The sequence below is a fragment of the Panthera onca genome, chromosome A1 (genome assembly GCF_046562875.1).
Source record: "Panthera onca isolate mPanOnc1 chromosome A1, mPanOnc1 haplotype 2, whole genome shotgun sequence".
NCBI lineage: Eukaryota > Metazoa > Chordata > Mammalia > Carnivora > Felidae > Panthera > Panthera onca.
Window position 1 is genome coordinate 137930322 of NC_138339.1, and position 15341 is coordinate 137945662.

The window sequence follows — 15341 nt, forward strand, 5'->3', positions numbered from 1 at the left end:
CAGCTAAATTTCATCCTCAGTTCATGGCCATAAAATTCTTTATTGACAAACTTTCAAACCAACTTTGACTCTGAGGTATCTGGTCAACATTTTTCTTCTGTGTGGATATTAGTTTATTGAATAAGTGGCATCTGTTTTCCTCCACATCACTAGCAGAGTAGGTATTTCCTTTTGACAGCTTTGCAGGATTTATGGGTTTGCACGCTCTGAAGAAAAATAGTACTAAGCAAAAAATTCCAATTCATTACCTCTTAGTACTTAATTAAGTTCATACCCACGGCACACTGGAGGTGAACCCTGAAATGCCTGTGACAGCAAGCAAGGCAGCCAACTATATTATCTTAGGAAGACAGAGAGGATTCTAATGCTCCTGACCTCATTTTTCCATCTACGATATTCATACATGCGCTGTCTGCTTTGTTCCCCTTTAGACCCGGACAGAACTGTCTGGAAAGCGAGAGCAAGGTCCCTCCCTGCGACCTCTGTTGTTCCCGTAGCCCGGCTACACAGTAAAAAGTCCATCAGTGGCCCCGCCACTCATCTCTGACCTTCCAGAACGCGCGCACACACCTCCCGTCGTGGGCGGCTGCGGGAGGCGCCTGGGGCCTGGCGGAAGGCAGGCAGTGGGTCTCACTGAGCAAACACGAGGGGAGCGGCCAAGAGTCGGGGTTACCTGTCGGGGTTCTGCGTGCACACGTGCATCTGCAAGAGGATCCGCTGCGTGAAAGTCTTAAAGCACTGCCCGCACTTCCAAAGATGCCAGTCACTGAACTCCGAGTGGAGCTGGCTCGTGGAGGTCGGGCTCGCCAGGACTCGCTGGTTTTTCACGTTGATTTGGTTAAATCCTGACTCCATGGGCCCAGACTTATCCAGGAGAGAGAAGTTCCTGCTGCACGGCGTCTGTGGGAAAACCACAGAACGCTGCTGGGCGGCCGGGGGCAGTTTGCTGCTCTTGCTGAAAGGCTGCAGGGCGTCTTGTCTGCACATGGCCTCCATGACCGTGGAGGGGACGTTTACTGGGAGAACAGGAAGAGTGTCAGAAGATCAGTTTCGTGAGCCTTTCCAAGAAGCACCATTACACATGCTTCTAAAAATTCCTTTACATCACCATTGTCAACATTCGTTTTTCTGGACTCCAAATTACTTGACTTGAAGGGGAAAAGAAAGCACTAATGTCACAAATTCCTATCTCACTCAGTGCCTCTTCATTAAGCACATACTATATGCTCAGGGTTGTTTACACATCGTCTTTGCCTCACAGTTCACTTACGGGTAGAGACATAAAGACTCCAGAATGAGGCTCCACACTGCACCCTAGGCTTGGAGAGAGTCGAGAAGGCAAAAACAGCAAAAGGAGAAGAGAGGGGAGAGAATGTCGGGGGTGGGGGGGTTCTGCCCACAAGGCAACCCCGAGCAATGTCTGAGAAGACAGATTTGGGCTCCCAGGATTTTAGGCCTTCCACCGAACCTTGCCAGCATGGGACATTCCAGAAAAACCAGCTGAAAGATGAATGGAACGAGGTGAAAGATGCCTAGAGACAATAGTCTGGCACCTTAGTAGGATGGTGAGGGAGACAGGCTGACCAAATGGCATGGTTCTCTACCCCATGGGAACAAGGGGTGCAAGAGAAACAGACACAGACCGTTTCTGTACAGAAATAGCAAGTAAAAAGGGTTTGAGTCAGGTGGACTTACAGACAGGGTGCAGTAGCTAAGGTCAGAGTCGAAGGCAACACAGCATAGTGCTGGCAACTCGGGTTTGGGACCGGGAAGACTTGGGTTCGAATCCTGACTCTGCCTTGTATTAGCTTAGTCATCTCCTGTAAGTTATTCAAAATCGCCCTGTGCCTCCGCTTCCCCATCTGTAAGATGAGGACAGTGGGAGTCATAATCCTAAAAGTAACCACAGCAGGGCTAAGGGATTGAGACAGCCTCCATTTTCACACTGCTCTTTAATACTCTTGCGACCAGCGGCAAGTACAGAACGTTGACATCTACAGCCGCGTCCTTGGTAAGATGTAAAATGGTCACCCTACGGATTAAGTTAATGCACAGAATGTAGAAAGTGCCACGCCACAGATGTTGAGGCCTAAGAGCAGTGGCTTCATCTTTAAACCCCGTCATGACACGGAAATGCAATAATGGAAGTATCCATCAACGACGACCACCATTACTCTTATTTTAGGGAAGACACTGGAATGAAGGAAGATGGATGTAAACTGGAATGGTGGTAAAAGCAGCAAAAGTAAGAAACATTTTTGAGGAAGGAAACCTAATACATGTGAAATCTGTTTTTCTTTAAGTTGTTACGGTGCTAATAATCCACATCATGCACTTGCTGGTCAACCCACAGGGTGAAAGGTGATTAGAATATGCTTTCAAACTATTATTCTTGTATTAAGTCAGTACTGTGGCAATAAAATGTATTAACACTGGTTATTTCAGGGGTCAAAGAGATTAAAAGTCACAGGATGGCCGAGGGGTGCCTGGGTGGCTCAGTCGGTTGAGCATCCGGCTTCGGCTCAGGTCACGATCTCACAGTTTGTGGCTTCGAGCTCCACATCAGTCTCTGTGCTGACAGCTTAGAGCCTGGAGCTTGCTTCGAATTCTGTCTCCCTCTCTCTCTGCACCTCCCCCGCTCATGCTCTGTCTCTCTCTCTCCTTCAAAAATAAATAAAAACATTAAAATAAAAGTTTAAACAAAAAAGTCATAGGGTGGCCAAAGAAGAAAATTAGAGACCAAAAAATTTGAAGAGGTTGACAGGCAAAAAGATGGGTCGTGGGAAGTAACCTATGGCCCTTGGCCACTGGTTCAAGGCCACAAGGGAGGACACATACGAAGTGAGGGCTCTCATCCTTCCCTCAGACCATCACTGAGATGCCCACGTAGCATGCAAACTCAAGCATGCTCGACTACAAAGAGAAAATGGTAGTGGACTGTGGACCCGGGGAGGCTCCGCACTTGAGTGGACAGGGAGAGACCATGTGCAGAGACTCATGGGGGATGATGGGCTGCCACTAAGGACCTTCCAACCCAGACAGTGTTCTGTACAATCACAGCAGTGACACGCATCCAATAACAGGAACAGCTCTGTGTACAGGACTCTGTCGGCATGGCCCGTCCTGTCTTGGGAAGGGAAAATAAAGAGATTCACAGACCTGGGAAGAAGTCTATGTAGTTGAATGCACCTTATACTCACAGGGGAGGCTTTTAAAAAGTTAAAATCCCATAGGCACCAGGATGGCTCAGTCCATTAAGCATCCAACTCTTGGTTTTGGCTCAGGTCATGATCTCACAGTTCATCAGTTCAAGACCCACATCAGGCTCTGTGCAGGCAGTGTGCTGGCAGTGCTTGGGAGTCTCTCTCTCCCTCTCTCTCTCTGTCCCTCCCAGTTCTCTCTCAAATAAGTAAATAAAATACGCTTAAAAAAATTAAATCACAAGCTCTTGGTAGGGCCTGGGCATCTGCATTTTTAGAGGCTCCCTCAAGTACTTCTAATGTACAATCAGGTTCAAAAATCACTGATCTAATCCAACCCTCTCTTATGACAAATAAAAAGAGCTGAAGCCCCAGAAGGTCCAATACTGTAACTCGACCAAGGTCACACATACAGAGGACACATCTGAGCTGGAAGCTTTAGCCTTCTAACTGCCAAGTCGTTTTTTTCTAGCCACACTCCTAGACTGTTCATCACTCACCAGCTGTGTTTCAAAAGTAAAAAGAACATTTTATAGATAGTATAGGGTTTGGCATGTATGTAAATATAGGATAAACATAAACATAGATGTCATATGTACATATATACCATAAAAATACTGATACATACCCATATACATGTTTATATGTCTATATTCTGTATATAAATATTTACACGTAATTTCAACTTGAGGCAAAAATGTATAATCAATATGAAATTTGCCCATATGTTTCAGACTTTCAAAAGAAAATCTTTGCACACAGAACGTTATTTTTTTTATTTAATTTTTTAAATGTTTACTTATTTTTGAGAGAGAAAGAGAAAAGAGCATGAGCGGGGAAGGGGCAGAGAGGGGGAGACCCAGAATCCACAGCAGGCTCCAGGCTCTGAGCTGTCAGCACAGAGCCCAACACGGGGCTCGAACTCACGGACCGCAAGATCATGACCTGAGCTGAAGTCAAATGTTTAACTGACTGAGCTAGCCAGGCACCTCTAATGTTCATCTATTGTGTGTGTGTGTGTGTGTGTGTGTGTGTGTGTGTGTGTGTGACAGAGACAGAGAGAGAGAGAGAGAGATTGATAGAGAAAGCAGGGAAGGAGCAGAGAGAGATGGAGACTGAGAGAATCTCAAGCAGGCTCTGTGCTGTCATGCTGTCAGCACAGATCCCAATGTGGGGCTGGATCCCACGAACTGTGAGATCATGACCTGAATCCAAACTCAGATGCTTAACCAAGTGAGCCACCCAGGCGTCCTGACTGTTACTCTTTAAATAGGTACTGCAAAATCAGGAGGAATGTTTTAGTAGTTTTTTTTTTAACGTTTATTTATTTTTGACCAAGCACAAGCGGGGGAAGAGAAAGAGGGAGACACAGAATCTGAAACAGGCGCCAGGCTCTGAGCTGTCAGCACAGAGCCCAACGCGGGGCTCCAACTCACAGACCACGAGATCATGACCAGAGCTGAAGTCGGACGCTTAACCGACTGAGCCACCCGGGCGCTCCAGCACTTTGTTAGTAAAAAATAACAGCAGCATTGTCAGAGATCAGTGTAGAACTCGTTTTGTGTACCCTGTTTATAACTTATCCAGAAGAGACAAAGCACAGGGGAACACACACATTTCTAGGCAACACTAAGTTCTTGCAGGTTTGGAAATGGCAGACTAACAGGAAGACACCGTGGAAAGACTGTCTAACGAAGGTGTCATCAGTGTGCATGAGAGCAGGGTAACCAGCCAGAAACTTCACTCTGGGGAAATTAATATAAAGAATACTTTAAGTATAGATTATGAATTCTGACTTCCAACTTCTCTTGGAAAATAACCTCACAGATTTTCAAAAATGGTTACGGTTGCCTCACCTTTATATTAAGCACGAGAATGGGTAAGCAAATGAATTTAACTCTAATGGGCAATGTCAACAGGGTGATAAAAACGTATACCAGTTTGTAAAATAATCCAGGATATTTGGGATCAGAGGTAATGATGATAATATGAGGCAGTAACAGTGAAGATGGTTGGAACCAAATTATGCCCTGTCTCATTATTTCCTTCTCTGGGACACCTCAAAGCAAAGGTAATACGCTTTCAAGACAGAAGTAGCAACTACACTCTATATTCTACACTGTATATTCTACTTTTGGTGTGGGATCCTTTATTGTACGAGTGAATCAATTCAATCGTCCGTACAAATGAATCAAATGAGCACATAACGTAGAGAGGACAAAGTAATGGCAGGAAGAAATAATTATCACAAAAGCAACCATATGTGATCTCTAAACTGTCCCACAGAGTTCCTGCACACTTTCATAGGACTCTTGGTATCTACAAATTACAGTTTTTTTAAAGAAGGATTTAAAGGACACAGAAGACTATTCTTCTAAATTAGAGCCCCATGGGCTATGGCAATCCAAAAGTATGAACAAAATGACCAGAAAGGTGACAGACCTTGCAGACGCCTGCAAAAGGCCCAGAGATGATGAACTAAAGTGGCCTAGAAAATGAGGGGTTTCCACACGAAGACACAGTGAGCTGGGAAAATCTCTTCCTTCTACCAGACAAAGATTAAGGGGGGAGAGGGAAAACTGGCAAAGCCCTACAGGGTATAGAGTCAAGGAAGAACACGAACTTGGCAAACCCTGGAAAATTACAACAGTGAGAGGGGCCCATGCAGGATCCGTACAACCACCCTCTGTCCATTCATTCAGTCCACCAATACTTCGTGAGCTGCTGGTGCCGTGGGTACGGGGGGGAAAGCAAGCCCCAACCCCTGTCCTCAGACCACTTACACTCTAGTGAGTGAGAGCTATCAAACAAAAGGTTTTTGCAAGTAAGTTCTCAGTTTCGTCAAATCTAAAATCCCATTAAGTGCAGGTTGCGCCATTAACTGTAAGGCATCTCCCAGGTTCAGAAGGAACAAAAAGAACAAAACGTGGCGGGGGGGGGTGGTGGTGGGGGACATGTACGTGAGCACTTACAAGACACAGGTGCTCCAAGTGTGACGCAAGCTATGAGAGAGACGAAGAGGCGCCAGGAAAGTTGGGGGGGGGGGGCGGGGGCGGGACAGCTTCTCTCAGGCAGTGACCTTGAATGTGAGTCCCAAAAGGCACACAGGTGTCAGACAGGTGGGAAGGGGGAACAAAAGGCAATGTGAGATGATGCAACATGGGCAGCTCTGCTACGGGGTCTACCTGACAGGCTGAGGTGAGAAGGAGCTCAAGGGAGGACGCAGGGTCTGTAACAAACTGAACGGGTCATGGCCAGTCTAATGACGCGCGAGTTCTGATTTTGTAAAACAGGACGTGAACCATAGGAAATACTTTCTGGAGACTCTATGTGGCCCATAGGCTACCATATTAAAGACCTGGGGACCCATTATAAGAGTAATGGCAAGCCATGGGGCGCCTGGGTGGCTCTGTCATTTGAGCATCCGACTCTGGATTTCAGCTCATGATCTCATGGTTGATGGGATCGAGCCCCGCTGCCAGTGCAGAGACTGCTTGGGATTGTTTTCTTTCTCTCTCTCTCAAAAGTAAATAAACTTAAATTAAAAAAACCCCAGAATATACAATCAACAGGGCTTTGTAAGTGATTAGATAGAAGGGTGACTAAAAGTGAGATGCCAAGGTTTCTAGAAAGAACTGGATGAATGGGGCTGAGCTACTGAACTAGAGGAGGGGCAGAATGGTTTCAGTGGTATGTGCCCCGCTGGGCACTCCGGTCTGATACCAGGACAGATACGGAGCACACAACTAGATAGGAATGCGGGGATCAGTACAGAGGTCTGGACTGGAGACACAAATCTCGGAACACCTAAATCGGGTCCCCCGGGGAAAGGCACTGAAATGCAGATTTGCAGTTTTGTGTGCACGAGGTTCCCGGAGGAATGCTCCTGGGATCAATACCTCTAGGGAAGTGAGGCAAGAGAACTCTGTCCAGGGAGGAGACGGGACAGTTCTGGAGATGGAGGTCCTTCACAGGCGTCCTGTTTTGGGGCAAGGGAACCAGTCCCTAGTAGCCTCCACCCACACTGCCCAGTCATTGAACATGGCCTACACAGAGGGGGAGTAGGACCAAGGGCAAAGTGGCTCTCTTAGGCTGAAGGTACTTCCTGGAGACAAATTCCTCTGACGGCCGGCAGCCCCTTCATCTCCCCCCCACCAGGGGAATGAGTGCCTCAATCTAACAGCAAGGTTGGGATCTAGGTGGTACCCCCAGAGCATTCCAAAGCACCCAAAGAGACCAAATCTCTGACAACAGTGGGTTTCCCTGTGTTGTTTGTCACTTCTCACTGCAGATGCGTTCTCAGCAGCTGCTGCCTTCTGTTAGGAGTCCTGTGCAGGTACCAAGGCATCCCTAGGGGGTGACTTCTCCTTGCTTCCTTTAGCACCCTACAGGTTTCTCCAGTTCTTGACCAATCTCTGTTGGCCCAGGGTTTCCAGACCTGGCAGGCAGTACAAAATCAACCCCACAACATCCCATAGCCAGGGCTGGCTTTTAGAGTGTGGCATTGTTTGCTTGTTTTTATGTTTTTGAGAGAGAGAGAGAGAGAGTGTGTGCACGAACAGGGGAGGGGCAGAGAGAGAGAGGGGGACAGAAGATCCGAAGCAGGCTCTGCAACGATAGCAGTGAGTCCGTTGTAGGACTCGAATTCAAGAACCATGGGATCGTGGCCTGAGCTGAAGTTGGATGCTCAACTGACAGAACTACCCAGACACCCCAGGCACTGCTTTTACCAGTGGCCTGAGATGGACATTTCCTTGGCTTCCAGGACTGTGGGTAGTATTTTTCTAGTCCTCAGTCAGGGAGAGAACAGGAACTTCTAGTTCCCAGGCTTAAGTGAAGAGGCAACTCCCAGCTGCCCATGGTACTCAAAGGGCCTGGAGCCTGGACTCCTACCAACCTCACGAATGCCCAGCCCAATCCCCCCGAGCTAAGGCTCACAGCCGTGGCCATGTCACCCGGTTCCTGTGTTGTATCTGGTTGGTACGCTGTGTGTTCCAGTGCTTTCTTCTAGACTTGAGGACAGGGTCTGAGCTCCTCTACCTCGTCACAATCCTCCCCATGGGGCTTGGCACACAGATGGCCCTGCGGGACCCAACTGGATTGGAAACTCCTCCGTGTTTCCAGATGTAAGCTTGAGCCTGGGCCTAGCGCCTCCCTCTTAGTGGTGTGACAGGGTAAGGGGCATGAGGCGGAGGTGCCCCTTTTTGTTTTCTGCTCTGTAAAATCAAGAGGAAGAGGGGAGCGGAGGGGGGCAGTGTGCCCACTGCCTCGGCCACTGCCTCTCACATTCTGTTACCTTGGCTTCCCTTGCCAAGGCAGAAAAAGCAGCAGGAAGACTTGTTTAACATTTATTCCCTGTTTTTTTTTTTTTTTTTCCACTTCCTCTGAAATGAATATGAATACACTCTGGTCTTTACACTCCGCAGGAGCTAATCCCCCACTGGAAGCTTTGGGGAGCCTCATTCCTTCTCGCGGATGCAATCTGTCGACACAGGCTTTCCTTCGGGCTCTTCTGGAAGGTCTAGGGTGGATGGAGCGGCTCTCTGCTTGGAGCTCTATTACATTTATAACCGTGGTTTTTTACAAAGAAAATAACATAGGAATTGCTTCCAGAACCCAAATGCCTGTGTCAAATGATGCCTTCTCTTTGAGCAGCAAGGCGGCTTTCGGGGGCTTGTCTGGGCACCTGAGTGTGCCCCCACCGCCTCTCAGCTGCCGCTGGAGGGGGGCAGTCACTGAGGCCTGAACCCACCGCACACGCTCAATAGGAAATGTGTACTTTCATTGTTGAAAGAACCATGGGAAGAAAACGATATTTTAATAAATGAAAGGGCTTAATAAGTATTATTTGCTAACTAAAATCATATTTCCCTTGAATGTCTTGGGCCATGTATTAACTTCGTTAACAAAGAAAAATCTGGCTGAAACGTTTAATCCCCTCAAATAATGGCAAAAAAATTCTCAATATTCATCTGGGGGGGGGGGGTGGGCATTTAGTAATTGGTGTGTTCAGAGCACTAGAAGGAGGCCCTGTGGAGGTATTTTGTCTCTAGTATCAAGAAGCTTTTTAAGGTACCTAATTTATTTTGTGGCTCGCTCAGTGGGATAAAAATGGTCTTAGAATTGCTAATCCAGTTGAGATGATTTAAATTACTCAGGGCTGTGGAAGGCTATCTGTTAAATTATCTGCCCATGCCCTCTCACACATTTGTGCTTTTAAATCACACAGAGTATTTTCTCTGTGCAGAATAAGGAACCCTCATTATAAGGCACTCCCAGCCCTCTCCGTGAATCATGCGGAATGGGAATCCATCTTAGAGTTACAGTCATATATCTCCCCCGCGCTATCTGATGAAGCTTTCTGCTGGTTTCTTGGGTGGCCAATCACACGACAGATATATGACTGTGAGACAGGAACCGAAATAAAATTCCTATAATACCCTTAGGGGGAAGGGGGATTGTCACTGGTGAGCGTTGAAGTCAATGACTTAATTTTCTTGAAGCTTCCCTCCACCCTCACTTTGGGCTTGGAACTCAACACCCAAAAGAGCCGCTTCATTTATCTACCGAATCCGCGATACTTCAAGCTGCTATAGCTTTCCACATTGTCTTCCAAGGATTTCAATAAATGGTTGAACATCTATCCCGGTGGAGTTAACGTAATACTCTAATCAGCAACCTCAAGAGTGCTTTACACGGTCGGACTCTATGAGGCAGAAGGATTAAAAAGCAAAGCATCCGGTGTTTCCAGAAAGTACCCTTTTGATGACACTGTGGCAATGAATCTCAAGACCAGAGGGTGCACTCTCAGATCCCTGTTGTCGGTGGCTGTGAACGGCACACAAGATCCCGAAATCCTCCAGCCCAACCCCTACATCTGTCTCATCCATGTAACAGCAACACCAAGCACAAGCAATGTTGCAAATGTGTGATTGCCACCCCAGAAATCACATCAAGGGTAAGAAATGCATTCCCTAGGGAGTAATTCCATGGCTCCCCCTCACGTGCATGGGTACTATTTCTCAACAAAACAAGTAAATAACCTGAAACCATTTTTTAAAACTTAGGGGCGTCTGGGCGGCTCAGCTCGTTGAGCCGCCAACTCTTGATTTCGGCTCAGGTCATGATCTCGTGTTCGTGTGAACCCCGAGTCCGGCTCTATGCTACCAGTGTGGAGCCTGCTTGGGACACACTCTCTCTCTCTCTCTCTTTCTCTCTCTCCCCCTGCCCCCTCCTGCTTGCACACATGAACGCACGCTCTCTCTCTCAAAATAAATAAATAAGCTTTTTATTTTTTTTTTAAATAGAAGTAATTCCACGGTGCTTTCCATTTCTGACTCCTAACTCAGTAGCTGGCCATTCCTTTCTTCAAGTTCCTCAAACCAAAGCCATAGAGTTATCCTGGACTCCTTTCTCTCTCGCTCAGCATCCAGTGTGTCCGGAAGCACTCCTGGCTTGACTTTCAAAACGTTTCCAGAATCCAGCCACTTCTCACCACCTCTACCAAGTCTATACTAGCCCGGACTACCACCCCGTCTCCCCTGGAGTCCTGCAGGAGCCTGGAACTGGATTCCCTGCTCCACCCTCCGCCCTTACTGTCTGGTCTCCACTCAATGGCCAGCGCAATCTTGTTACCACTGCAGCCAGAACATCTCACTCTTCGGCTCAGAACTCTGCCATAGCGCCCTTCGCCTGGCCCTCGAACAGAGGAAAAGCCAGGCTTCCGACAGGGGCCTCCTGGGCGCCACAGGGTCCCCGCTCCGGTCCCACCCCACATCTGAGTTAACTCGTCCTCACCTCACTCCCTCCACAACACCCATGCTAACCTCCACGATACTCTTCCAACAGGCCAGAAACATCCCCATCATGGGGCCTTTACTCTTTTCATCTTGCCGCCCGGAACATTCGTCTCCCAAATAGCAAACGTGGCTGATCCTTCCCTCGCCAATCTCACCCCAAAGGCACATTCCAGGGAGGGCCTTCCCCGCTCACTCCTGCCAACCACAACTCACAACTCCTGGCATGCCTCACCCCTTCTCCTGCTTTGGCCACTCTACAAAATGTACCACCTGACAAGCCATGTATTCATTCATTCATTCATTCATTCATTCCTGTGTCTCTCTCCACTAGAATGTAAGTGCCCTGAGGGCAGGAATTCCCATCTGCTTTTTGGCTGCTGCATTTGCAGCGCCTACGAAGACACTAGCTCACTACGGGTGTTCAATGAGCATCTGCGCAATGAATGAACACATCCTTGGACTATGTGCCTAGGTACCTGAGAACTCTAGTCTTCAATAAGCTTATTTTCAGACCTTTCTCAACACACACACCACAATAACATCTTCAGAGTCTGTAGCAGGCTGTGGTAAAGGAGCGAACAGGAGACCTTACAGGATTTCTGGAAGGCTTTTGGATCAAATTCCACACTTCAGAAGGTGAGGTTACGTCAAGGTTCACAGGACAGGCCCATGTCAGCAGGCTAGAGGGCCGGAAACTGGTGTTTCTCTGTACATGGACTTCGGCCTAGTCTGGGGGAGCAGGGGCATGGAGCCGTCCTGAGAAGACAGAACGTTCTGGTATCCTGTCCATTTCTGCCTCAAACACCAACCACACACTCCATGTCCAACACTGAGATTTTTCTCCTACAAAAACAGACACTCCTTCAAACCCAAGTATCACTGCAGAAAAGAAACTTTCCAATGGAAACTTGGGAAGTAAGAGGAATGTACTATAGGTCCAAAGATTCATTTTTTGATTGGAGATTGGCTTGGGGTTAAAGTAGAAAGAGAAATTTGATGGCAATATGCTTCCTGAGAGTTCTTTTTTTTTTTTTTTTTTTTTGGCAAAGAAAATAGAGACAACATGAAAAAGAAATATCTGACCAGCAGCATTTTTATCAGGAGTAACACAAACTTTTTTTTTTTTTTTTGGGGGGGGGGGGTCTTTGTGTGTGTGTGTATGTGTGTGTGTGTGTGTGTGTGAGAAAGTAAGTGGGAAAGGAAAAATAACACTTTTTTTCCTCCAAACTGAAGTTTCTTCAATAGATCTGTTCTCTCTGCTCCTTTTTCTGTTACAGAATGACAAATTATTAGTTCACTGCAATTATCCGTTATCAGTTTGGTGGCTTTATTGCCACACCATTCTTTTATTAAAATGGTGTCAGTGAAACCAGTGTTTCTCACTGAAACGCATCAGCATTACCTAATTCTATTCCAAATCCTGGAAATCGCCTTATTTTGCAAAGAATTGATAAAAACAAAAATAAAAGTTTTAATAAAAATGGCTCTCAGGTCCTGTTTGCCTAGATAAGACTTTTTTTTTTTTTTTTTTTAGAGATAATGACTGCCGTGGTAATAAAGATACAAATTAAATAGTTCATGTCAGACTAGGAAATTTGCAAAGACAAATTCCTCAGTCACATGTCTATGATTTTTGCTACTGTTTCTCATTCCAATGACTACTTAGCACCCCCAGTTGCCTGGAGGGCTTTGACCCCTAAGTAGACAGCACCCTTTTCTTATTATTTTATTTTTGCCTATGATGTGACTCTGGCAAGATCGTGAACCCCTGCAGAGCAGGAGTTACAGCTTGTGCTGTTCTGGTAACCCCATGCGGTGGCAAGCACAGTACCAGACACAGAGTAGGTGCTCAATAAAGACCAGTTGCCTCAGGGGTACCTGCGTGGCTCAGTCGGTCAAGCCTCCGACTTTGGCTCAGGTCACAATTGCCCAGTTGGTGAGTTTGAGCCCCAAGTCGGGCTCAGTGTTGACAGCTCAGAGCCTGGAGCCTGCTTCGGATCCTGTGTCTCCCCCCTTTCTCTCTCTGCCTGTGCCTGACTCATTCTCATTTCCATTCTCTCTCTCAAAATAAGTAAACATTAAAAAAAATTTTTTTTAAATACCAGCTGCCTCATTACTGCTACCAGCGACTACTTAAAACTATGACAATGGCTTTGACAATAAATACAGGTGAGGAAAGGACGGGCTTACATAAGATGCCCTGTAAAAAAGCAAAGGACAGGAGCAGGAGAAGAAAATGATGGAACAGACTCGTGCACGTTTGCATCACGTATCAGGGTGAATTGGATTTCAGGAGTCTCAAGCAACACTCTTAAATGGTTAGCTTTCAAATAAGTATTTTGAGATGTGAATTCAGAGCTAAAAGAAATTCTTACAGTTTTCATCCTGGGCAATGCATTGTAAAGGGATCCCAAAGAAAGACGTATAGCTGTCATTGTACCACACCAGAAGCTCGGTACCCCTGGGAATATCTATACAGGCTCGGTAGAATATATTCGACCTATTCAAAACAAAAGAAAACCCAGCTTAGTAATAGGTAGGATTCAGGTGCCCCCCCCCTCCACATTTTCATTGCCCCGAAAAAGTTCTGCCCGGCTCCATCTAAACAGTTTGTTTGCAATAAAATCTGCACCCACCTTATCATTCCCAGCAACCAATTACAGCCTCTACCCCGGTATAATAAACCCCTTACAGTTTATTTCCACAATGTCCCTCCACAGAACATCTTGGCTGAAGAGACACATACAGGGCTCAAGGGCTGGCATAAAGCCAGGGGCTCATTAAAAACAAAAACCAACAACAACAAAAAACTCCATCTCAGATTAATGAGAAAATTCCATCTCTCAGCAAATTGTAGATATTGGTGCCTCACCTTCATCTATCAATTAATATTATTGATTTCCTTTTTGAAGGAAAAGCATTACACGTATTCTTGCAACTTGGCAATGGGAGTCCCCAAATCCGTAATAAAATTAAGCGGCTTTGTGATTTAAGGACAGAGGAAAGTAAAAATCTTCCCCATCGCCTATCTTCTCAAGTTTGACACAAGAGAAGAGAAAACCCCTCTTCCGGGGAAAAGGAATGGAAATTCATTAAATACAAGGGAGCACTTTACTCTGGCTGAAAGATTACCCTCTGAAATGACAGAGTGAAGGTACCAAGAAATAAACATTTTTTAAAACAGCTTTGGTACTGTAAAGAAAAACCTACGGATTAAAAAAAAAAAAAAAAAAAGAGGAGACCGTGACTGGTTTCCTCGATGAAGAATTGCTACAAATATTAGCCTCAAGTTCAAGATAAAAGTGTTTAGGGTTGGTGGGCCTTAAATTTAGCCTTTCTGTAAGGAATTGGCCGTGGCAGGGCAATTGGCTCCTTGTAGAACACTGCAGACATAAGGCAAATCCTTCTCCACATTTTTCATGGCAGTGAGATATGCACTTGTCAACATATTTTGTCACCACAAAGTGGCTCTTGGCAATAGGATCATAAAGATCAATAAAAAAAAAGTGCAGATTCTCAATATTTTACTTGCAGCTGCAAAAATTTCATTTATCTTGTTATTTTCCTTACTTGCTGCCATTCTGTCTCACGAGGGCACTGCTAACTAAGCAGAATGTTTTTCCCAACATTCTATGAATATCTGACAAAAACTCCAGCCAGTTGTGCGGACCTCGCCACCCTGCCTCCCTCCGCATCTCCAAGAGCTGTGCATTTTATTAATTCTTTCCACTGCTACATAAAAAAATCAAAATTGGAGCCGAGCTATAAATCACCGGCATCTCCTAACTTGAGAAAAATTGAGTCGACTTTGTACTTCACCCTTGTAACATTTCATCTCTCGGTTTGGCTTCCCTTAATATAAACACAGCGCCCGGCAAATGAATGTGCTAAAAACCAAATGACACACTTTGCCGCTGAAAGAACAGAACTGTTTTCAAGCAATGGGTGGTCTTCTGAGGCACAGAGTAAGCCGAAAGGGAGGGGTGGGTTTAAAAAAAAAAAAAAAAAAAAGTGTAAGGGTACACCGTTCCTTACAAGCGGGCAAAGCTTCCAAAACTCGCAGAAATCTCTGCATGTTGAAGCACATCAAAGGAATTTTTCCCTCTTCAGATAATATTTCCTTTGCTGACATGTATTTAGTATTGTGGTTGGATGACTCATAAAGATAGCTTCATGGCGTCCCAACGCAGTTGAAGCACAGCACACGCCAACAAACATTATTGTCAGCCTCAAAATAAAAACAAAACGTTCAGCTAAGGGTCAATCAATCAAGGGCGCTTTGAAGAAAATTCCATTTAGATATTACAAATCATAACAGAATGAATCTAAACCAGCTGACTTT

General features: G+C 45.9%; 1 protein-coding gene across 1 annotated transcript in view; it reads right to left on the reverse strand.

Moving 5' to 3' along the window:
- The window catches only part of PRDM6 (PR/SET domain 6), a 106072-nt gene that overhangs the window by 16547 nt on the left and 74184 nt on the right, over positions 1-15341 (reverse strand). Inside the window, exons 5-6 of the mRNA XM_060636266.3 lie at positions 13375-13499; positions 674-1016 (exon numbers count right to left, since the gene is read on the reverse strand). Coding sequence (XP_060492249.2) covers positions 674-1016; positions 13375-13499 — 468 coding nt within the window. The remainder of the gene's footprint in view (positions 1-673; positions 1017-13374; positions 13500-15341) is intronic.